Source organism: Saimiri boliviensis, chromosome 8 (assembly GCF_048565385.1).
Source record: "Saimiri boliviensis isolate mSaiBol1 chromosome 8, mSaiBol1.pri, whole genome shotgun sequence".
Lineage (NCBI taxonomy): Eukaryota > Metazoa > Chordata > Mammalia > Primates > Cebidae > Saimiri > Saimiri boliviensis.
The window spans coordinates 16,146,184-16,170,090 of record NC_133456.1 but is presented as its reverse complement, the minus strand read 5'-3'; the positions used below and the strand labels follow the sequence as shown (position 1 = coordinate 16,170,090).

The 23,907-nt window shown below is 41.4% G+C and overlaps 1 protein-coding gene across 3 annotated transcripts in view; it reads left to right on the top strand.

The window, feature by feature from the left end:
• Positions 1-23,907, top strand: part of LARS2 (leucyl-tRNA synthetase 2, mitochondrial) — a 167,809-nt gene that overhangs the window by 80,159 nt on the left and 63,743 nt on the right. For all 3 annotated transcript variants that reach the window (XM_074403996.1, XM_010336992.3, XM_074403995.1), the window contains 5 exons: positions 4,049-4,156; positions 6,551-6,710; positions 16,239-16,343; positions 20,028-20,143; positions 23,269-23,552. In XM_074403996.1, the coding sequence (XP_074260097.1) occupies positions 4,049-4,156; positions 6,551-6,710; positions 16,239-16,343; positions 20,028-20,143; positions 23,269-23,552 (773 nt within the window). The remainder of the gene's footprint in view (positions 1-4,048; positions 4,157-6,550; positions 6,711-16,238; positions 16,344-20,027; positions 20,144-23,268; positions 23,553-23,907) is intronic.

Sequence of the window (23,907 nt, the reverse complement as noted above, 5' to 3'; positions counted from 1 at the left end):
CATTTCAGTCCTGTTTGCTAGATGTAAAGACATGAAATGAGATGGATGCTATCTACTATCACTGAACACTTTAAAAAAAAAAAAAAAAAAAAAGGAAGAAGAAGACTATAAACTAAACAAAAACCCAAACAAACAAAAACAGCTCTTTAAATTAAACAATGGGGCCTATCGTGGTGGCTCATGCCTATAATCCCAGCACTTTGGGAGGCCTAGGTGGGTGGATCACGAGGTCAAGAGATTGAGACCATCCTGGTCAACATGGTGAAACCCCGTCTCTACTAAAAATACAAAAATTAGCTGGACATGGTGACGAATACCTGTAATCCCAGCTATTCGGGAGGCTAAGGCAGGAGAATTGCTTGAACCTAGGAGGCAGAGGTTGCAGTGGGCCGAGATCATGCCATTGTACTCCAGCCTGGGTTAGAAGAGCGAAACTCCATCTCAATTTAAAAAAATAAATAAACTACTGTAGCACTGCTCACATCATTCTTATTCTGGCAGAGCCTTGGTCTGGGCCAGCCTGGGGTTATCAGCAGCTGTTGGACAAGGTGCTTTCTGAAGCCCTGTTCATCAGTAAAACAGTCGTGAATAATGTTTGTTATACAGTGGAGACTGAAAAGAGCTTGCAGAGTTGTTCAAGATGTTGATTTCATTTAGTTAATTTTAAAAATTTCTTTTGGTTTTTAAAAATATTCATAGATTTGGTTAAGTTTTAAGGAGGCATTTTTCCAGAATTAGCATATGAAAACATTCACATTTCATCCTATTTGAATCTTTCATCCTCATCAAGATCTGAATATTTTAAGTAAGGTTCCTCAATAAGAAGTTTCCCAGCCTTGACGATTCAATCTAGAAGAAAAAGTACAATGAGAGAGCTAATGCAGTAGCGGTTCAGTAATGCTGGTAAAGGAAGGGTTGTAAAGTGCTATCAGAATTAGACCCAGTCAGGGAGATCGAGCCAATTTTCAGATTATGTAACGTGGATTTTATATGATCTAAAGACATCAGATCCCATTAGACCACATATGGGTTTGTTTGAAAGTTGAATGGATCCTCGTTGGTCTTTGGAGAGGAAAAGCTATTGGTCATTTTCAGAGTTTATAATATACTTGCGTGCTGGTTGACATTTGAGACCCCCTAAATTGCTCTAAAAATTGAAAAGCATTCTAGAGTACTTAATTTTATCAGAAGATTAATTAATGGTTTACTAACATTATATTAGTATATAATTAATATATTCAAGATTTTCTACTTTTGCTACAATGACATTGAGGCATTACAGAATCAGCTACTATAAATATATATGTATCAGCATATTGAAACTTTTATAATCCATTGATGTTAGTTAGGAAACTTGGTTACAAACAACATAAAGTTAACTGTGGTTAACTTAAACCAAAGAAGAATTGATCAGAAGAGAATCAGGTTGCTCACAGTTGAATGAGAAAGCCAGAGATCCAAGCTCAGGCAGGAATTAGGGGAGAACAAAGGCACAGCCACAGTCTTTTCCCAAAAATGGTCTGATTAAGCCATTGCTGCCATTGGTACCAGCATCTCCAGCCTGTCAATCTGGTGTGGCATTGAAGGCAGTTATCCTGTGCCTCTGCGTCACCCTGCAGTGTTCTGAAACTGTACTGAACCTATGACTGGTTATACTCCTTAGCATCAGCAGGGTAGGGAGTTGGATATGGTGACAAGTTTGTTCCCTTTCAAGCTTCCATAGTTGGTGGCGGAGCCCTGCCACTCACCTATCCTATAGTTCTACTCAGGAAGGTATACTCTGGTTGAATGAGGGCTGAGTGCTGAACTAAGAGACCTGAGTACAGTGGTCTCAGGCCTGGCTCCACTTGGCTAAGTGATGTTAGGCAGATTGCTCTCTGGGCCTGTGTGTCCTCATCTATAAAGAGAAGGGATTTTGATGATAACCTCAGCCCTGTGGCTCTGTGACCAGGGTCTTCCTTCTAGGAAGGAAATAAAAATATAAATAAGATAATAGAAGCAGATGGATCTCTAATGCATGCCTTTTAGTTAGAGTATGGCAAGCTGAAGTTATCTGAAATACAGATATGGGAAAGGCGAATTTAAGTACTCTTGTTATACAGTAGTAATTGCATAGCAGAGTATCAGACTGAATATGGACTTAGGAGTCAGCTGCATCTTGCTTCAAGTGCTGCTTCCACTGCTCCATCCCATACTTGTAGAGTGACTTAGGAAAAATTTCTGAGACTTGTTTTCTCATCTGGGATGTGGAGTATTACCACTTGACTTGTGCTGTTGATGTGAAGATTAAATGAGGCAACATACACAAAAGTGCCTGGTACTTACGAAGCATTCTACAAAGGTTAGTAGAATGCCCTTTCCAGATGCCTGGGGATTGGGTTCTGTAGTACTGCTCTCTAATTCTCTCCCTTGAGTACCGGGAATTAAATGGTAATTCATTGAACATTTGCCCAGGATAAGGCATGGTTCTAGGCTCTGGACCAGGCCCTGTGTGGAATATAAAGAAAAATTAAGAGTTTGCAGTTGAGCCGTAGAGATCACAGGCCAACATTTCCCTATGCCATACTCTCTGAATTCAGATCAGGAACACTGTGGGATTAAGAATTGCGACCTACACAGTGCCAAACTTAGCAGTATGTTTTTGTTGTTGTTGTTGTTTTATGTTTTTATCGTAAAATGAAATATGGATCATCACATAAAACAATGATATAGCCTGTTGAATTATTTTAAAGCAATAGTTTGCATACATAGACGGTAAATATGGAAAATGCTCTGTGTGTTTATTTTTTGTTTTTGTTTTTTGAGACAGAGTCTCACTGTGTCACCCAGGCTGCAGTACAGTGGTATAATCTTGGCTCGCTGCAGCCTCTGCCTCTGGGGTTCAAGCAATTCTCCTGCCTCAGCCTCCCAAGTAACTGGGACTAGAGGCACGCACCACCATGCCTGGCTAATTTTTGTATTTTTAGTAGAGATGGTTTTCGCCATGTTGGCCAGGCAGGTCTCAAACACTTGACCTCAAGAGATCTGCCTTCCTCAGCCTCCCAAAGTGCTGGGATTACAGGCATGAGCCACCGCGCCCGGCCTGCTGCTATTGTTTTTGTCACATATTAACATAAGAATCTTTGTGCTGTAGCAGAAAGAACACTGTTAGTAAATCTAGGTTTTAGTCCTGGCTTATCAATTCCTGTGACCTTGCATGGGCCACATAACCTGTTGTAACAGAAGTTTATTCATCTGAAAATAAGCTACCACAGCAGAGTGTGTGAGAAGAAATATACCTGAAAGTACTTTGTGAATTATAAAGCACCAAACAAATAAAGCATTGTTATATTGCCTCTATTAACCATCATATAAAGGAATTTGAAATTGGGATCTTCACATTACAAATATGATTGACTTTTAAATCCATCTGTTGAAGGGGCACATCTCAAATAAGGGCTGGCATGTGCTTAAGGCCATAGAAATAATTTATATAAAGACCTCCATTTTAAAGGAATTTAAGATTAAAAGTAGACAAAGTTGAAAATCAATATATGCCCTTTTCTAATGGCAAATGTTTACACAAATTAATGTCATGTTTTCCTTATATGTTTATAAAATTAATATTTTTAAATGCAAAGATATAATTTATAATTCCTATATATGATATTGTTTGATTGTAGAACATTCATGAATGGCTTAGAGTTTCAAAATTCTTAAACTTGAACTTAATTTTTCTAGTTTCTAGACTATGGGAGAAAATATACTAAACACACTTGCCAAAGATGGGAAGTATGATCTTTCTTTGTTAATTTTCTTCTTTCCATGAAACCTTGACTCACTTGGGACAGCAAAATCGGTCAAACCCATCTCACTGAACTGAGTCATAATGAATGCATCTGTTTCTAACCTTTCCTGGCCTCCTCTGACTTAGTGACCAAAGAGAGAGCCAAATCCTGAACCTCCTTTAGTGTCTCTGCTTTTCCTACCTTCACAAGCCGCACATCATTTGCTTTTTCTTCAATAAGCGTTGTGCGTCTACTTCTTTGTTCTCCTTTCATTTGCACAGGCCATGCAGGATGCGTTGGCAGATCTTCCGGAATGGTATGGAATAAAAGGCATGCAAGCCCACTGGATTGGGGACTGTGTGGGCTGCCACCTGGACTTCACATTAAAGGTGAGCAAGTGATAGCAGCTCCAGCAATTCATGCTTACAAGTCTTCTTCTACACTTGGGACTCATTGAGTAAACCAGCAATTTGGGACTACACCACAGCACAGTCTAAACGTGCACAATTTAAAATTTTCTAGTAGCCACATTTTTTAAAATTGCAAAGAACAGGTGAAATGAATTTTAATAACATTTTCTTTAACCCATTGTAACCAAAATGTTTCCATTTCAAGATGGGCTCAGTAAGAAATGATTTGTTAAAGAGTGTACGTTGTAGTACAGTCTTTGAAATCTACTATATTCTACATTTATAGTTCATTCTAGCTATATTTCAAGTGCTTTGATTCATAGCCAGAAATTGCTACTGGCTACCATACTGGACAGCACAGACAGAGGATCTTCAGGGGTCCATGAACTCCCTGAAATTTTAGGTGCAAAATGTTGTGTGGGCATTTTCCTGAGCAATGGGTCCATTACTCTCATTGTATTTTCAAAGGGGTGCACATCACAAAGCAGATTAAAAGCCAAGGAAGCAGACGCTACCTATAACACCATTTCAAAACTAGACAGACTTAGAGCTTAGGGACTGTGTTTGAAAATTCTGTGGAAACACCGCCGAAAGGTCACAGTATAAGACCCACCTACTCTAGAACTTCTCTCTTTTTCTCTGCTGACTAGAGAGTTGTTCTATTGCTGTTTTTTTTTTTTACCTGGGTATGCTTTTTCTTATCCTTCTGACTTCTCCTTCTGTCATCAAGACTTTTCTGCTCTGTTCATTTAGCGCCAAACCCGCCCTCACCTTTGTCCCCATCAAAACCTTTAGAAGCAGCAGCTGAGACAAAGTTGGCCTTCCTTTCTAGACTCTTCCTTGCTGACAACCATACCTGGTGTCTGCAAGCACGTGCCGCCTGCCACTGAGCTCATAATGCCCTGTGCAACCTCCTCACAAAAGTGATCCAACTTATTCCAACTGCAAACATGGAAAGCCTCCCGTAAGGGAGTGTGTACCTTGGAAACATTTCAGTAACGAATGCTGGACTGAGCTTTTCCTCTTCCTGGTTTCCTGAGACAATGGTGAGAGTTCTGAAGGTCAGTCCTGCCATGACTTTTGTTTAAATCTGCAGGGCCATCTCTTTCATGGCCTTTGCATTGGCCTGCGTCTGGTCCTCATGTCCAAGGCCTTTGCTCCTTAGCTAGCGTTCAGGGTGTGGGTCTCTGAGCCTGCCGGCTACTGTGTGTGGAATGTCCTCTCCACTTTCATCTTTGCCAGCGTTTGACTGTGAACATGTTTTTATCTCCATTCCTGGACCCACCTGAAAATGAGATGGGGCAACACACTGTCTCAGGGAAGGAAGGATCTCAGTTCTTCAGCACAGTCCCCAATTCTGGCTCCATAGGTGACACTTAATTGGCACTTAGACCATGTGGTAGACTGTCTTTTAGTTCATTATTGGCACTCTGTCAATATGTTTCAATAAATGCATGAAGGAAGTAGCACCTGTCCACTCTGTGTCCTCCATGTCTGTCACATTAATTGGCCTTCAGTGGATGGCTGTGTGCCACTTCCTTCAAAGGCATTTTAACTAGCTCTAGGGACTCATAGTCATGAACTCGGCTCAGGCCATCCTTTCTCTCTTCAAAACACTAATAAACTTGGCACCTGTTTTTCTTCTTAGAAAAGTAGATGCTTTTTTTTTAATATATATATACCCTTAAATCCTTGAAGAAAATACAGCTTCTTTCTCAGGACACAAACAACATAGCACTAATAGTTACTTTTTATTTGTCAACAATGGAGCCAGGGAAACCAGGAGAGTATCTTTCTGAGCATTGTTTGTTGACTGCCTTCAAGTTGGGAATGCCTGCATGCCTGGTGTGGGGCAAGTGGTAGGGGGTGTTTCTGAAAGGGAACTGTGATCCTCTTATCAGCTTTTGCCAGGTACCATCTGAGTCCCCATACCCCTGGTCCAGTGGTCAGAGCTGTGGTCACTGTTAGGGAATGAGGGAAGGGGAAGGGAAGGGAATGTAGTTAGGGAGAACACAGCCCAAAGGGAGGACTGAGGAATGGCATCACTTTTTTTTTTTTTTTTTTTTTGAGACGAAGAGTCACTCTGTCACCCAGGCTGGGGTGCAATGGCGTGGTCTCAGCTCACTGCACCCTCCACCTCCTGGGTTCAAGTGACTCTCCTGCCTCAGCCTCTCCAGTAGCTGGGACTACAGGCACATGCCACCACACCTGGCTAACTGTTGTATTTTTAGTAGAGATGGGGTATCGCCATGTTGTCCAGGCTGGTCTCAAACTCCTGACTTCATGATCCACCCACCTTGACCTCCCAAAGTGCTGGGATTACAGGCGTGAGCCACCACACCGGCCGACATCATTCTTCTTTCCTACCACCAGGTTCATGGGCAAGTCACGGGAGAAAAGATGACTGCCTATACAACCACACCTGAAGCCATTTACGGCACCTCCCATGTGGCCATCTCGCCCAGCCACAGACTACTACATGGGCACAGCTCTCTGAAGGAAGCCTTGAGGACGGCCCTTGTCCCTGGCAAAGGTGAGTTGGCAAGTTACGGCTCAGCTGGTAGGACTGCCGCCTTACATTTGGATGGCGCCTCCCAGAGTTCGTGGTCCTTTCCTGTATATTATCTTGTGTAGGCTGTTCTTTGCTTTAGCCTTATTTTGTATGTTTTTATTTTGAAACATGAGGATAAAAAAAAGCTCAAAATATTTTGATTACCCTTGATTTCTCCATGAGTTACTAGTTTGTCTGTGTCTTGAGCTTCCAGTTGAAAACTCAGCTCTCTCCCTTTCAATATAATGTAAAGTTCTTTTCTTCTAATTATAAATTAGGAGAAGATGTAGGAATCTGTTAGGAATAGAATCTTCTCCTAATTTGTAATTTCACCATCAAATAAAACTACATTATCAGACCAGAGGGAAGCCAGTAAGAATGACAGAAAACTTCAACTTAATTTTATTGTTTTAAAGAATTTATGTGGTTCATCTGAGCAGTGTCCTGCTCCGTACAGATTTTAAACATACCTGCTTTATGCTTGGATCAAACTGACCTGGAATCGGCATATCAGGTTGTACTTGATTCGTGAAGGTTTGAAGATTCTGTGGTTGCAAGCAACAGAATCCATCTCTAACCCAGAGGAAAAGGAGAACACGTTAGAAGGCTGTGGGGAAGACCATTGCTAGAGGGATAGCTGAAGAGCCAGTCTGAAAAAGGAACTGGACAGCCCTGAGAGTTCAGGGAGCAGGAACTCACAGACAGTCTCTTGAGTGCCACTGTCAGAGTAATTCTGCTCAAACCCAACCCTGCCGTCAGTGCCTGAAGCTCTTGATTCAAGACTCCTCTTGCAGGGAAAGGTATTTGATTGGTGTGACTGGGGCCCCCAGCCTCTTTCTTGGCAAAGGGAGGCCTGGCACCTTCCTTGGTGGACGACAAAGATTGTCACCAGGGAATGAGGAGGAGCATTCCAAAACAAACTTGAAGGCTCTTACCAGAGAAGGGGATATGGAGCCTGGGCAGGTGAAAGGAAGTCCATTCGACGTTAGAAATAAGTCTCTGAGGTGATTTAAATATTTCCACAAAAATCTCATCCCTTTTCTCTTTCATGAACTATAAACTTCAACCTGAAGTAGGCAACCTGATTTATTGGGGTCTGAAATAGCATTTGACTAAAAAAACGTTTGGGTAATGATATTAAGTTGCCATCTTTGAAATAACCAGAATGAAACATTTCCTAATACTAGGTTGGAGAGATAGATAATGTCATCCCAATTTCTCTCTCCTTAAGACTTTGTTTACTTAGACCATTAAAGCCGGATTCAAATCAGTGAGCACTTTCTAAAGAGCCTGCTGCATGCACTCTTGGTGGGGCAGAGATGAGCCATTCCAGTCTTAACTGGATGCCCCTGGGAGGCAGAACAGAAGACAGCCAGATGCATATGCCACTCACCCCACACAAGACAGATGTCACCTCTCAGTTTCATCTCTTCGCCATATGCATTGAAATAGAGAAGAGTCTTTTGAGTTAAAATTTCAATGTGTGCTTATAAAGCTCAATATAGCTATCTCTCTCAGGTTTATTTTCTCTACTTACTCAAAAAAAAAAAAAAACTGGATACTTTTCAACTGTTTAGTTTAAAGGGATATCTCATAGTTTTTACTCTCATGAGCAATTTGATATTCCCTGAGGGCTATGGTGGCTGAATAACATCTAAAATGGAAAAACTAAAACATGTAAACATCTCTAGCCCTTACATTTTCTCTTATGGCTAATTTGGGGACACAAATGAAAATAAGACAATATTAGTAGGGGAGCTATAATTTGCTAATGAGCTAACAAATTATAGAAGATAGATTTCCTGAGATGAAAGGCACTGTATAAATTCATTTCATATGTCAGAAATTGATACATTATTTTAGTACATGGAAACAGCACTGTTTTCATGACCACATGGATATCAACATACCTGATCTGATCCAATCATTTCATTTTGGCAAATTTAGTGCCAAGTGTAATGTTCCATTTGAAGGACTCATTAGTTACTTTCTCTCTTCTTTTTAATAACCTCTGAAATTATTCCAAATGGAAACATTACACTTGGCAGTAAATTTTTCCAATTCTAATTTTCAGAGTAGAAATACTTTTTTTGCAGATGTCAATGTATTCAAAATCTCTAGATTAATTTGCGCATCAAGTCTCTGGATTTTGACATCATAGTCACCGAAGGCCAGTACAGTGCATTGAGTGTAACACAGTGTTCCCAAAAGGTGAATTCAGATTACCCTAGGAATGTATGATTTATGCCTCTTCTGGCCTTCGGGGTTACATTTTAAACCAGGATGCTGTATCACTGCTGTCATTTACCATTGCTGACGACCTCATTTTTTTCGTCGAATGTCGGATTTTAAGGATGATTTGTGTTAAAGCAGTGACCCCCGAGTGTCGTGGCAGCACCCACTTGTGTGCTACGCTTGCCACTTGCAGGAGTTCCAGTTCTCAAACATGAGCTCCTACTGTTGCTAAGTTTATTTCTACATACCAACTCCTGATTTGGCCCAAGATGACCAAGATTCTGGTCCTAGATCCATCCATATGACTTAAGGAAGGTCACATAACCTTCCTAAGTTTAGCCTTCTTGGCAGAGTACGTAATGGGGCTGTCAGCCAAGGTGGTGTTGGAGGACCTTGTGGGTGGAGAAGGAGCCCTGAGGAGCTCTGAGGAAGAGAGTGACACATGTGGACAGGGCGATGCTAGAGTGGCAGGCTGGCTGACCTCATTAATTGTGGAAAGAGGTGGCAGAGTCCCCAGAATAGCAGGAGTCAGGATGGAGGGAGGGAACAGGCCTGAAAAATCTATGGAAGGCTGCGAGGGTGGAGGATCCCTGAATGATTCCTTGATTTCTAGCCTGGCCACCTGGGTTGCCGATGTTATTGACTAAATGTACTGTTTTTGCTTAGCATCCTTAATTTGGCACAGATTCCTTTGAGAGAGGAAAAAAAGCAAGGTGCTCCCCTAGAGCTCTTGAAATTTAGTTTATTTCCATAATCATTGACGTCGCCTGCTTTTCTCAGCTGACCAGATCTGACTTGAGTCATGTTATGTAAGCTCTGACTTGATAGGAACTAGAAACCATAAAAGGCATCAATGGGGAAATATCATCAGAGTTCTAGAAGCTGTTCTGTCTTTTCCTGAAATCTTTTCTTACATTCCTAATATTAAAATATTCAAACTCTGGGGCTTCGGAACCACACATTTCAGCTCTGAGTCACCAACTATCTACACAATACGTTTTTTGCTGAAAGGGCAGATGAGGTCTCTCTAAAGGACAATTTGGAACTGTGTTGTTACTGACACATTGCAGGCACATTAGAGAGCAAGAGCCTCCTTCGAAGCCCCAGGCATTAAATAATAATTAATTGCTCACTATTGCTTTGCTTCTGTCTCCATGGTATTGGAACAAAGGGTGAGAGCTGATCTGTAATTCTGGGGTAATGGTTTGGTTTTCCATCAAACTGTTTCAAGTAGCATTCTTCAGTGTTATGTGAAGGGAAAAGCTTCTGTGCTCAACAAATCTGGAATGAACAAAAATAAACAGGCATCTTTGCTTTGGACTTCTCAGAACCTTTGCTGTGCTAATGTGCACTGGGACTGTCTGAGAGAGGAAGTCATAGTCAACACTTGTCACACTCAGTTGACCACGGAGCCCTGTTTCCATGGAGTATCCCTAGGACCTAGTTATATGGACTGCTGCCTTGGTGAACACCGAATGAAAGTCATTTGTTTTTCCAGAGTGTGTGAGACCCCTTCCTTCTTTGCAGTGAGTGCCCTGAGAGCAAAGGACAGACACCTTTTTGTCTAGAATGTTTCCTTTGTAATTACTAAAGTGTTTTGCTGTTATCTGACAACTATGTGAAATGCTTCCGTTTCTTTAGATTTCACTTTTGGATCCCTGCATCACATCACTAGCTCAGGAGTGATTTTTTAAAAATTTTCAATGATTATTAAACACATTTTAAAAATTTTTTTAATGATTATCAATTAGTAATTACAAAGGAAACACTAGAAATATGGAGAACACAGGAGACCTATTCAGGAACTTTTGATTTTAATTGAGTTGTTTCTAGGAAATAGATTTTGACTGGGTATAGCGTGTAAGCTGCTACTATCTGTTCGTTGCAAACCTGCTAATAGTAAGTTCAAAGATCAATTTTTGTCCCAACTGAAAAACTGGTGTAATAAAACTTTAATGTGGAATGAAAAACAGTTCAACTCTTTCATGCAGTACACTACATGTTTTTTCCTATTACTTTCTTCTGTAATAACTGAGCATACCATATAATAACCCGTTTAACATATAGAATTCCATGGTTTTTAATATATTCACAAATTCATGCAACCATCGCCACAGTCAATTTTAGAACATTCTCATCATCCCAGAAAGAAATCTCAGACCCTCTGGCAGTCACCCCTCCCTGATTCTTGTGTAATCTCCAGCCCTAGGCAATCACTGATCTACCATCTGTCTCTGTAGATCTGCCTATTCTGGACATTTCTTGTAAATTAGAACCAAATACAACATTTGTCTTCTTATTGTCCTGCTCCTTTCACTTGGCATAATGTTTTCTTTCCTTTTTATTTCCAAGTAATACTTCATTGTATTACACACAATGTATGACACATTGTATTACACATTATATTTGTCCATTTTTATTAACTGATAGATATTTGGGTTTTTACAATTAATATGAATAATGCTTCTATGAACATTAATAAAGAGTTTTATGTGGATGTATGTTTTTATTTCTTTGGCAATATACCTAGGGGTAGAATGGCTGGGCCATGAAGTTTAAGGAACTGCGAGACTATTTTCCAAAGCTGCTTCACCATTTTACATTCCCACCAGCAGTGTATGAACATTCCCGTTTCTCCACATCGCTGCCAACACTTATTGTCTGTGCTCATTTTGATTATGGTCATCCTAGTGGGTATGATGTGACACCATAGTGTAGTTTGAATTTGCATTTCCCTGATGGCTAACATTGTCAGGCATCTTCTCAAGTGTTTATTGGCCATTTATTTGTCCAATATATGGGCAATTCTTTGGGGAAATGTCAATTTGGTTCTCTTGCCCCTTTTTAAAAATTGATTTTCATTTTAATTTTTAATTTGTCTTTTTATTATTTTAGCTGTTTTTTATATATTCTAAATCAGGCGTCCCCAAACTATGGCCCGCGGGACGCATGCGGCCCCCTGAGGCCATTTATCCGGCCCCCTGTCGCACTTCAGGAAGGGGCACCTCTTTCACTGGTGGTCAGTGAGAGGAGCACAGTATGTGGCGGCCCTCCAATGGTCTGAGGGACAGTGAACTGGCCCCCTGTGTAAAAAGTTTGGGGATGCCTGTTCTAGATACTAGTCTCTTATCAGATATATAATTTATTAAGTTGTTTTCCAATTCTGAGAGTGTGTCTTCACGGTGCCCTTTGAAGCACAAGTTTTTCGTTTTGATGAAATTCGTTTTATCTGTTTTTTATTTTGTTGCTTTTGCTTTTTGTGCTCTAAAATGCCACTGCCTAGTAAAAGGCCACAAAGATTTATACATCTTACAAAATTTTATTTTGTAAGAGTTGTATAGTTTTAGATCTTACATTTGGATCTTTAATCCATTTGGAGTTAATTTTTATATATGGTGTGAGATAACGATCCAACAACTACTACTACTTCTTCTTCTTTTTTTTTTTTTTTTGAGACAGAGTCTTGCTCTGTCACCCAGGCTAGAGTGCAGTGGCACGATCTTGGCTCACTGGAGGGTTTCACCATATTAGCCAGGATGGTCTGGATCTCCTGACCTCGTGATCCACCCACCTCGGCTTCCCAGAGTGCTGGGATCACAGGCGTGAGCCACCACACCTGGCCCGGTTAACTTCATTCATTTGCACATGGTCATGTTACTTTTTAACTCACTTTCCCACTTTATCTTAAAAATCAGGCTGCTTCTGCCTCATTATTTTCTGGTTTTCACTTAATATGCTATCAGAAAGCATTTCTGTGTTTTTATGCAGGCTTCACAATTGTTTTTTAATCCATACATAATATTCTGTCAACTCAATGTACCTTAATATCCTAAGTCTTTCCTATCATGCTGCACACTGGGCTTTTCTCATGTTTGGGGCTATCAGGGAGATAACTACTGTGACCTTTTATGTCCACATGGCTCTTCACTTCATAGAATTTTCCTTAGGAGATATTTTCAAGAGTGGTTTTTGTTTTTGTTTTTGTTTTTGTTTTTGGTCAAAGGTTAGAAACGTTCTTCTATTTCTTGTTACATGGTTTCTGAAAGGGCTATGTCAATTTATAATGCCATATCCAATAATGTATGCATTTCACTGTGACTTCACAAACATTAGTGTCACCTTGCTAAAATGTTTTGCTGCCTTATCACTCTAATTTTCATCTCTCTTTTTAAGAACTAATTTGGTTTTTAAATTCCAAGTGATAATATATGAAAAGTCAAAGAGTACTAACAAGAACAATGAAAGCTGCCTCCTTATCCAAACACTTTTATTTTAGGTATGTATTACTTAGGATACAAGTTCGGTGGCTATGATAGAGGCTTAGATAAACAGGTGTTTATTCTACCCACATGAAACTCTTGAGCATGTGTGATAAGTCTGCTTTGTGTGGTGGTTAGGGCAGTGCTCCTCTGTCTTGTCTCCCTGCTTTACCCTTCTAGAGTCTTCCCCTTCTTGGTGTTTGTAAGTTGCTCTCCATTTGATCTGCGTTCCAGTGAAGTAAGAAGTGGAGAGGGGTGGGGAGAAGCATATACTTCTTCCCTTTGAGGCTGTGACCCAGCAGTTACTTCTGTACATCCTCCATGGACACACCTAGCTGCAAAGGAGACTGAACAGTGCTTCCATTAGTTAAACGCAATAGCCATGTTTCCAACTCAACATTCTATTGCTGAGTCAGAAGAGGAGGCAGGTATAGGGGTCAACTGGTAGTCTGTGCCATGGTACTGTTTCTCTGGCATAGACCTCCCTATCTGTATGTCTATCCATATGCTATATATGCCTATACTGCTATCTTTCAATTGACCAGTTTTAGATATTACCTAGTGACTTTTATTCTACCAGCCCTCACCTCCCAGCCTCCTGATAATGATACACATATATTTTTTATAATATATAAAAATAATTGCATGTTATAATTACAAAATTTGCAAATATACATTTCTTCTTTGAGAGAAGATAGTATGGAGGCCGGGAGTGGTGGCTCATGCCTGTAATCCCAGCACTTTGGGAGGCTGAGACCAGTGGATCACCCGAGGTCAGGAGTTCGAGACCATCGTGGCCAAAATGGTGAAACCCTGTCTCTACTACAAATACAAAAATTAGCTGGGTTTGGTGGCGTGTGCCTGTAATCCCAGCTACTTGGGTGGCTGACGCACTAGAATTGCTTGAATCCGGGAGGTGGAGGCTGTGGTGAGCTGAGATTACACCACTGTATTCCATCCTGGGTGACAGAGTGGGACTCCGCCTCAAAAAAAAAAAAAAGAAAAGAAAAGAAAAAGAAAAGAAAAGATAGTGTGGAATCAAAAATTTGGGTTTCCACTTTGAGAAGTGAGTCTATACTCAGCCAGCTCAGGTAACAGGTGTCTCCCAGCTAATACATCTGTTCCATGGGTGCTGGCTGGAGACCCATTGGGGTTGCATTTCCGTACCGTATCTCATTCTGTGCTTCCTGACACCAAGGTGATAAAAGATAAGAACTAGCTTAGATACCTACAGAGTCAGTTATTACTCTGAAATATAGTCCCTGGCCAGGCACAGTGGTTCTCACCTGTAATTCCAGCAGTTTGGGAGGCCGAAGTGGTAGGATTGTGTGAGCCCAGTAGTTCAAGACCAGCCTGGGCAACATAGGGAGACCCTGGCTCTACAGAAAACAAAGACTATTAGCTGGGTTGGGTGGTACACACCTGCAGTTTCAGCTACTTGGGAGAATCAGGGTAAGAACCTATTTCTAAATAAATAAATATTTTAAAAAATAATCTTAAGGAATAAATATAGACCGTAATTCTTAGACATTTTAATTTTGGGGCTTGTAAAATAGATAATTACATGAAGTCTTAAAACATGGCAAGTATTATAAATAGTAAGAATTCATAAATGTTAATTGCTTATATTGTAAATTAAGTGAACTCACTGATTGTCTACCATCTCTCATCTCTTCTTCTGTTAGGACTTTACTTAGGTAGTTACTCTTCCGGCTCTCTGCATATTCACGTATATGCACATATGGCTTGTCCCCTCATTGCAGTAGTTGTAATAAACTTCGTTTAAGATGATACAGTGTTAGCTGGATGCAGTGGGTCCTGCCTGTAATCCCAGTACTTTGGGAGTCTGAAGTAGGAGGATCGCTTGAGGTCAGGAATTGGAGACCAGCCTCAGCAACATAGCAAGACCCCCCAGGTCTCTGCAAAAAAAAAATAAATTTATATAAATAAAAATTTAAAATGAGATGTTCTCTTAAATAACATAATACAATGTTAGAATGATACAATGTAATACAATGTCAGAATAAATCCTTAATGTTTTATTAGGGCCACATAAATATGTTCACAATTGAGCCAAATACATTTTCCTTTTTATATAACTTTTTATTTTTCCTAATAAATTTTTAATTTATTAGGAAATTATTTTTAATTTTCCTAATGTTCATACTGTCTTCTTCTTCTTTTTTGTTTTTTTCCATTTACTTTGTATTCTTTGAAATTCTGGCTAAGTCTTCCTGTACACCCCCCATTATTTCTTTGAAACTCCTCTCAGTGCTATTTTCTGCACATTCCAACCTGCCAGATAATCTGTCAATTTCCTGATTTTCCCAAAGATGCTCTCTGGGGCCCAGTGTACTGCTCAGATCTGACCTGGTCATTCTCCAGGCCTCTGCTGCAAACTGGCCTCCTAGAACTTCCCTCTGTCTTTGCTCTGTGAGTGTCCTCATACTTTTTCTTTGTTCCATCCCTTGTTTCATGGATCCTTTGTCTCTTTCTTGATTTACCCCTTCATTTTACTGGAACACATTAAGGAAAGGGTAAGTGGGTAAGAATTCGTTTGCCTTAGAATGTCTGGAAATCTAATTTCTCCTTTCTGCTCAGGCATTTTCTACTCCCTCTCCACTTCCATCTTCAAGTGTTATAGTGGTTTGGAATTTCTGATGTTCCTACTTTCACTACAGTTAGACTTTTTGTTTCTCATCTTCTGTATATCTGAGGTATTTTTCAAAAGGAAAAAATGGTGATGGGAATGTCTTTACTCCACCATCTGGAAAGCAAAAACGCTTTTTCACTTTTCATGAGCATGGAAGAACATTTTCTCGTGTACGTATTTAATCTTTCGATTTTTCACTGGTGTGAATTATCTATTAATATCCTATAAAGGACAACTTCTTTAACAATTAGCGCAAAGCACAGAAGTTCTAGCGCTTACTTTTCTCACTTGTTTCCTCTGAGATTCAGATGGTGTTGGTGTTTCAGTTGAGTGGCATCCACAGTTATTTGCTCTCATTTTCAGATTGCCTCACGCCAGTGATAGCTGTGAACATGCTCACCCAGCAGGAGGTCCCTGTCGTTATTTTGGCCAACGCTGACCTTGAAGGCTCTCTGGATTCAAAAATTGGTGAGCAGCTATTAAGTCGTAACCATAACACTGTATTTTACAGATTTAAGATCAAAATACTCCCCTATTGCTGTCATCTGGAAGAGCTAACTGTTGATTCCATGGTCTGATTTGTCTCTTTGTAAAAATGAATGCGTGGCCAGGTGCAGTGGCTCACACCTGTAATCCCAGCACTTTGGGAAGCCGAGGTGGGTGGATCACCTGAGGTCAGGAGCTTGAGGCCAGCCTGGCCAACATGGTGAAACCCCATCTTTACTAAAAAATACAAAATAATAGCTGAGTGTGGTGGTGGGTGCATATAATCTCAGCTACTTGGGAGGCTGAGGCAGGAGAATCACTTGAACCTGAGAGGCAGAAGTTGCAATGAGCTGAGATTGGCACCATTGCACTCCAGCTTGGCAACATGAGCAAGACTCAGTCTCAAAAAAAAAAAAAAAAAAAGAATTCCCCTTCATTTAATCATCCCTTGTTTCAAAACTAGATTTTGAAAACATACTAGGTATATTGTACTTTGCTAGTTGCTACTGAGAATAAGAAGAAATGTCTGACCTACAAAGTCTTGCCAGTAGAGTTTGTTGATAAGATTTGTACATATGATACGAGGAACAATGCAACTCAGATGAAAATCCAATTTCAAGACTCATAGAACCATCCCAGGTACACTACTAGCTTAAATTTTAAAAAAAGAAAGAAAAGAAAACTCATAGAACCAACAGCAACTGCTGGGACGGGGGTTCAAATGAAGCACAAATGATCGATGTGGGCTGGGTTTTTGGTGAAGTCTTTGTGGAGGAGGCAAACTTGAGCTATTCAAGAAAAGGATTGTGAAACAGCAGTAAAAGTGAAGGCATATTTAGAACTGTAAATTGGATGTCCTTGGCAGCCTTACTCATTCGTGAGCGTTCTAAACTATCGTCATGTAACAGGAAGTCTGAGAATGAACAAAGAGAAGGGAACCTAAAGACGGCTGTGTCCAAAATCTGCCTCCTTTAGGACAGACCTGTGCTGCTTTCATTACCAGCATTCCTGCTGTAGATTCCAGCCAGTCTCTAGAGTCCCAAAACCTTGCAGAGAAAGTTATTTCCACTCTATTTCCTAGCACACAGAAATGGCATTTCTTCTTAAATTTCACATTTTTTTCCCCTTTGTCATGCTTAGATCAGTTTTCGATGAAGTGGTTTGAAGAAACATCAGAACAGAAAATTGATGTTATTCTTTTCTGACCGTTTAAACCTAGAAAGTGTGTTGTTTAAAGAAATAATTCAGTCTTGTTACTTTTATGCATTTTACAATTAGTAGAATTAATTACTGTACCCAGCCAGGATAAACAGAAAAGCAGTTTTTATTGATGTGGCTTTTGGGGGAGCTTTTTGTTTGTTTGTTTGTTTGATATTTTGAATCAAATTACTGACACAATACTGAGAGTTTTGAAGGAAAAAAATCGGGGTTTTTTAGGTGCATGTGGAAAACTGTTTCTCCTGTTGTCTTGACTTCCCATAGTTTCATAACTTTTTCCAAATTTTTGCTTTTGCCCTCCAAGAAGAACAAATGTAGAAATAAACAGTAGATAAAGTGGTATTTTTGCCTCCCACCTACACTGTTACAAATAGTTCACATTCAACTGAGCGCCACATGACTACCACCATGGCCTGGGGCATTCTTTCTACGGCCAAATACATTTTGTGGTTACAGTGTCTTATTTTAAACAGTACTCCTAGTTATTCCAAATTCTATTTTAGAATGTAGTAAATGACTGTTTTCCCTTGACTATGAACACTTTTTGGTAATATTTGTTGCTTGCCATTTGTTCTCATCCTTCAAGTCCACTCAACATTTATTCATTGCATTAGATGCATTTTGTCTGTAATCTCAGCTAGAATACTACAGAACTTTCTATTATGTCACAGAGCTTTACTCACATTTGGGGGCTTTAGAACATGTCTTCCAAACATTCAACCATTGTCTTAGGGCGTTGTTCTGAAATCCGACTTAAGCATCTTGTGCAATACCCTTAGCTTCATATCTATTTTCACACAATGTGTTGTATCCATGAGTGTGTCAGCGGCTTTGACAGATGACCCTATAGCAGGGGTTCTCAACCAGGGGAGCTTTTGTCACCAGGAGACATTTGGCAGTTTTGGAGACATTTTTGTCACAACTCAGGGCATGCTAGTGGTACAGTTCAACATCCTGCAATGCACGAGACAACCCCCACGAAAAAGTCCACGATGTCAGTAGCACCAAGGTTGAGAAATCCTGCCCTTACAGAACCAAGAGCTGAGAAAAAGCCTGTTAGGAATAGCTGAAGCCAAAACAGCAGGCCAGGGCCTTGACTTCCCATAGTTTCATAACTTTTTCCAAATTTTTGCTTTTGCCCTCCAAGAAGAACAAATGTAGAAATACATTCACATTCAACTGAGCACTACATGACTACCATCATGGCCTGGGGCATTCTTTCTACGGTCAAATACATTTTGTGGTTACAGTGTCTTATTTTAAGCAGTACTCTGGGTGAGTGATTTTCTAATGCTCAACTTCTCCTTAAGAACATATGTGGGTTGAAAAATAAATATCTACTTAGAATGTACTATTGCCTTTGGGAACAAAACACAGTTACCAGCTTTTGACTTCCCAACTGAGTGGATTTTTCTAGGATGCTAGGAAATGCTAGAGGAGTCAGCACTGCTTCTTGAGAGAAACCCACTGTCCTCTGCCACTAAGGGAATTCCAGGAAGAGTCTTCCCCAAATGCTTATGATTTTCAGTGACAAATAGAGAACTAAAAAATGTACAAGGATTATAACTATTTTAAAAAAAAAAATAGCCTGGATGCGGTGGCTCACAACTGTAATCCCCGCACTTTGGGAGGCTGAGGTAGGTAGATCACTTGAGGTCAGGAGTTTGAGACCAGCCTGGTCAAGATGGCAAAACCCTGTCTCTACTAAAAATATAAAAATTAGCCAGGCATGTTATTCCAGCTACTTGGGAGGCTGAGACATGAGAATGGCTTAAACCCAGGGGATGGAGGTTGCAGTGAGCCCAGATCATGCCACTTCACTCTAGCCTGGGCAACACAGCAAGACTCCATCTCAGAAAAAAAAAAAAAAAAGAAAGAAAGAAAGAAAAACCAATTAAGCAGAGGAAAGACTTAAAGGAAATAATACCAATATAGTAAACTAGTTCTGTTTTGGCAGTTGGTTTCTCCCAGATCATTTTCCATTTTCCCAATGAATGTGATGTGGTTTTAAAACTTCTTCGGTTTTTTTTTGTGTGTGTGTGTGAAGACAAAGCCTCACTCTGTCACTGAGGCTGGGGAGCAGTGTCATGGTCTTGGCTCACTGCAACCTCTGCCTCCTGGGTTCAAGTGATTCTTCAGCCTCAGCCTCCTGAATAGCTGGGATTACAGGCATGCACCATCACGTCTGGCTAATTTTTATATTTTTAGTAGAGACGGGGTTTCGCTACATTGGTCTGGCTGGTCTCAAACTCCTGACCTCGTGATCCGCCTGCCTTGGCCTCCCAAAGTGCTGGGATTAGAGGCATGAGCCACCAGCCCAGCCTAAATCTTCTATAACTAAAAGAGATGTCTCCTTTAAGGAGCTAACACTGGGTATCAGTACTGTCAGTTGTTTTGTGATGTGGGCGCTTGTGAAGGAAATGTTTGGTTTTCTTCTTGTCTGAATAGGAATTCCCAGCACCAGCTTAGAGGACACCATCTTAGCCCAAACCCTGGGCCTGGCCTACTCTGAAGTCATTGAAACTTTGCCAGATGGCACAGAACGACTGAGCAACTCTGCTGAGGTTGGTGCCTAAGAACTTACTTCCAGAATGATCACCTTGATATGACTTTGATGAGACATTTTCCTTCAGGTGCAGATTACAACCTGTTCCTTCACTCATCCCATACCTAACAGCCTGTAGCTTCACATCTTCATTTATGAAAACAAAATAATATTCTTCAAAATCTAGAAGTTTGTCAACTGTAAGTCAAATTCAGTCCTAGAATAGAATGGTATCGAAGTAACTAATTTTATTTTGGGAGTCTCTGCTTGAGAAAAATTATCTTTTCTAAGGAATCTCTGGTTCCTTAGGAGAGATGACTGAAGTTGTTTCTTCTTCCTAGAGGAGATACCTGTTCTCTCCAGATTACTGACACTATTTTCTGCCTGAAGTTTAACTCACTTATAGACATGAACAGGGAAGTTCAGAGTCATATTTATTTGGTCAGGGTTATCTCTTGCTAGCATGAAACAGCTGCACTTAAAGATGGTACATCTGGCAGGATTTGAGCCCAGCCTCTATGTTGAGCTAACATGAAAAGTAGGATGGAAGAGGTAGGGTGAGGGATGGGAGGAGGTAGTGTGAGTAGTGATTCTCAAACTTGAGCACACATCAGAATCCCCATGTGGCCTTATTAAACCACAGCCTGGGCCCCCCACCCCCACCCCAAGGATTCTGATTTAGTAGTCCCAGGCGAGACCCCAAAATTTGCACTTTTTTTTTTGAGATGGAGTTTTGCTCTTGTTACCCAGAGCAATGGCGCGATCTCGGCTCACCGCAACCTCCGCCTCCTGGGTTCAGGCAATTCTCCTGCCTCAGCCTCCTGAGTAGCTGGGATTGCAGGCACGTGCCACCATGCCCAGCTAATTTTTTTTTTGTATTTTAGTAGAGACGGGGTTTCACCATGTTGACCAGGATGGTCTCGATCTCTTGACCTTGTGATCCACCCGCCTCAGCCTCCCAAAGTGCTGGGATTACAGGCTTGAGCCACCGCACCCGGCCGCCAAAATTTGCACTTCTAACAAGTTTCCAGATACTGCTGCTAATGCTGCTGGTCCAGGGAACACGTTTTGAGAATCAGGGGCTTAGAATCTTGCCACTCAATGTCTGGTCCCTGAACCAGCAGCACTGGCATCACTTGTTAGAAATGTGGAATCTTAGATCCCATCCTAGTCTAACAAGATCCCTGTATGATTTGTATGCACATTAAAAGTTTGGGAGTACTGCCTTAGAGCACTTTTAAACTTGATGGCACATTGGAAACACCTGAAAGCGTTTAAAGAATACCAACATCTGAATCTCACTCCAGATACTGATTTGATGGTTATTGGTGGTGAGGGCATGGATCAGACACCAGTAGTGTTCAAAGCTTCCTAGTTATTTAATGTGCAGCAGAGTCTGGGAACTACTGACTTAACAAAGTGATGCCATACCTGGCCATGGCTCAGAATCACCTGGGAGGTGCTTACAGGTCCCACCCTGGCTGATCTTGATTCAGTGAGTCCTAAAGATCCAAGTGTTTCAGGTTTGCAACTATCTGGCTATAGTATATATAGAGAGAGAATAAGGGAATAATGATCAGGTTTTCTCCTTTGCAAGGAGGGCATGTTTTCTAACCCCATGCTTGTACATCCCCACAAGCCGGACGTGATGGTGCATGCCTGTAACCCCAGCTACTCAGGAGGCTGAGGCTGAAGAATCACTTGAACCCAGGAGGCAGAGGTTGCAGTGAGCTGAGATCGTGGCACTGCTCCCCATAAATTGCATCCCCAGACATGAGTCATGATCTTAGGCCTTTATTTAGACCTTGTTTGAGCAGGATCCCTGGAGGTGGAGCAAAGAGAAGTATGGTGTCTGTAAGGAACCCCAGTTAACCCACTATGGGCCAAGAAAGGGGACACTTGTGGCCAAAATTAGGCTTCTGAAGTGCCCAGAGAAAGATCCACTCTTTAGTATAATACTCTGAGCATTAATTATGCTCCCTGGCTCCTTTCACACAGTTTCATATGGTCTGTTGAAGCCTCTCCTGGCTCTAGGCTGAATATCTAGAGTAAAAGAATTATTTCAATAAGTAGAAGCAAAGTGGATAGGGAAAAGCTGCTTTCCTCTATGGGCTTCTAGGATGGACAGACAGTGATGTTAGGAGAAGACTGACTTTCAGGAGAGCTTTTTATGATTTGCATCACGACTGTGTGATCATGGGAATGCAGAAAGATACTTCAGACCCTTCATGAAAAGGGCGACTTTTCATAAACATGGCTGTATTTTCTTATTTATGCCTCTTGACTGTAACCTCCTTGAGGACATGGGCAGATCATATTTATCTTTGTGCCCCCAATGCCTGGCACAAGCCCAGCACACCCAGGTGCCCAGCGGGTCTTCAGTGAACAAATTCGAGGGTAACCACAATCCGGGTTGTTACCGAGCCACAGTGGCTCAATTCATATAATTAATGTGGCTCTCTAAAAAGCCAGGTGAAAATATAATTTCTCTTTTGTGCTGTTAGTCGTCTGCCCTGCTATCTATAAACTGGGAGCATTTAAATATAAAAAGAGTGGTTGGGTTCTTCAAGCCAAGGCCTCAGAATGTTTCTCTCCTTGCCTGAATTCCCTCGGCTTTAGGATAATATTGAATTTTTATTTTCTGAATATTTTCCCCCCAACAGGGGAGTAGTCATTAAAAATGCATATCATGCAGTTCTTTGCTGGCAGCTAAAAGCTGATATTTGATGATCTCCATAGGTATCACAGGGCTCCGATGATAAGGAAAGCCACAGAACGAGGGCCAACTTACCATGAGACACAGTAGACACAGTGCCAAGGGCCCACAATACCTTTAGAGGCCTCTGAAAAAGTTTTCATTTCTTTTAAAATCAGGAGAAAAAAATAAACTTTTAGGGTCAAAAGTTATATTTGTCTTTATATCGATGCAGTTGTAAAATATAATTTTTAATATTATCTGAAGGAACAAGGAGCCTGCAAAGGCAGAAGCACCTGGGGCTCGTGAAAGTCACGATACAGCTCTGCACAGAACTGGTCCCTTGGGAGAGCCACACATAAACAACGGCAGGACGGGTGGCAGCGTGGGGGTGGTGACTCGTGCTTGCTACGCAGAGTGGAGTGAACTCTCTTTTCTCTCCCTCTCAGTTCACAGGTATGACCCGGCAGGATGCTTTTCTAGCCCTGACTCAGAAAGCCCGGGGGAAGAGAGTGGGTGGAGACGTGACTAGTGATAAACTGAAAGACTGGCTGATCTCACGGCAGCGGTACTGGGGTACGCCGATCCCCATTGTCCACTGCCCAGCCTGTGGCCCCACGCCTGTGCCCCTGGAGGACTTGCCTGTGACCTTGCCCAACATCGCGTCTTTCACTGGCAAGGGAGGCTCCCCACTGGCCATGGCTTCAGAGTGGGTGAACTGCTCCTGCCCGAGGTAAGGAGCCACGTCCCTGCAGCGGTGACTGTGCCTGTGGCCTCATACATGCTAGGGCTTCAGACACCCTCCTCCCTCCTGGTGCTCCTCTGCTCCCTTTTTCCCTGACTTCCATGAGGCTGGAAAGAACACTGAGTCTTTGGGGCACTTTAAGAGAAGGGTCTGGAGTCTGCGGCCCTGCCTCTGTACTGGGCATCCCTCCCTCTCTGAGCTGTTGGAAACAGCAGTGTCAGTTTAGATCTATCCCAGAAACATCTGATCCAACTGATGGAAAAGCTGTAAATTTTCCACTCGGCTTTATAAAAAACCACGTTCCTCCATTTTGATATTCCAAAGAGCCGCGTGGAAAGGAATG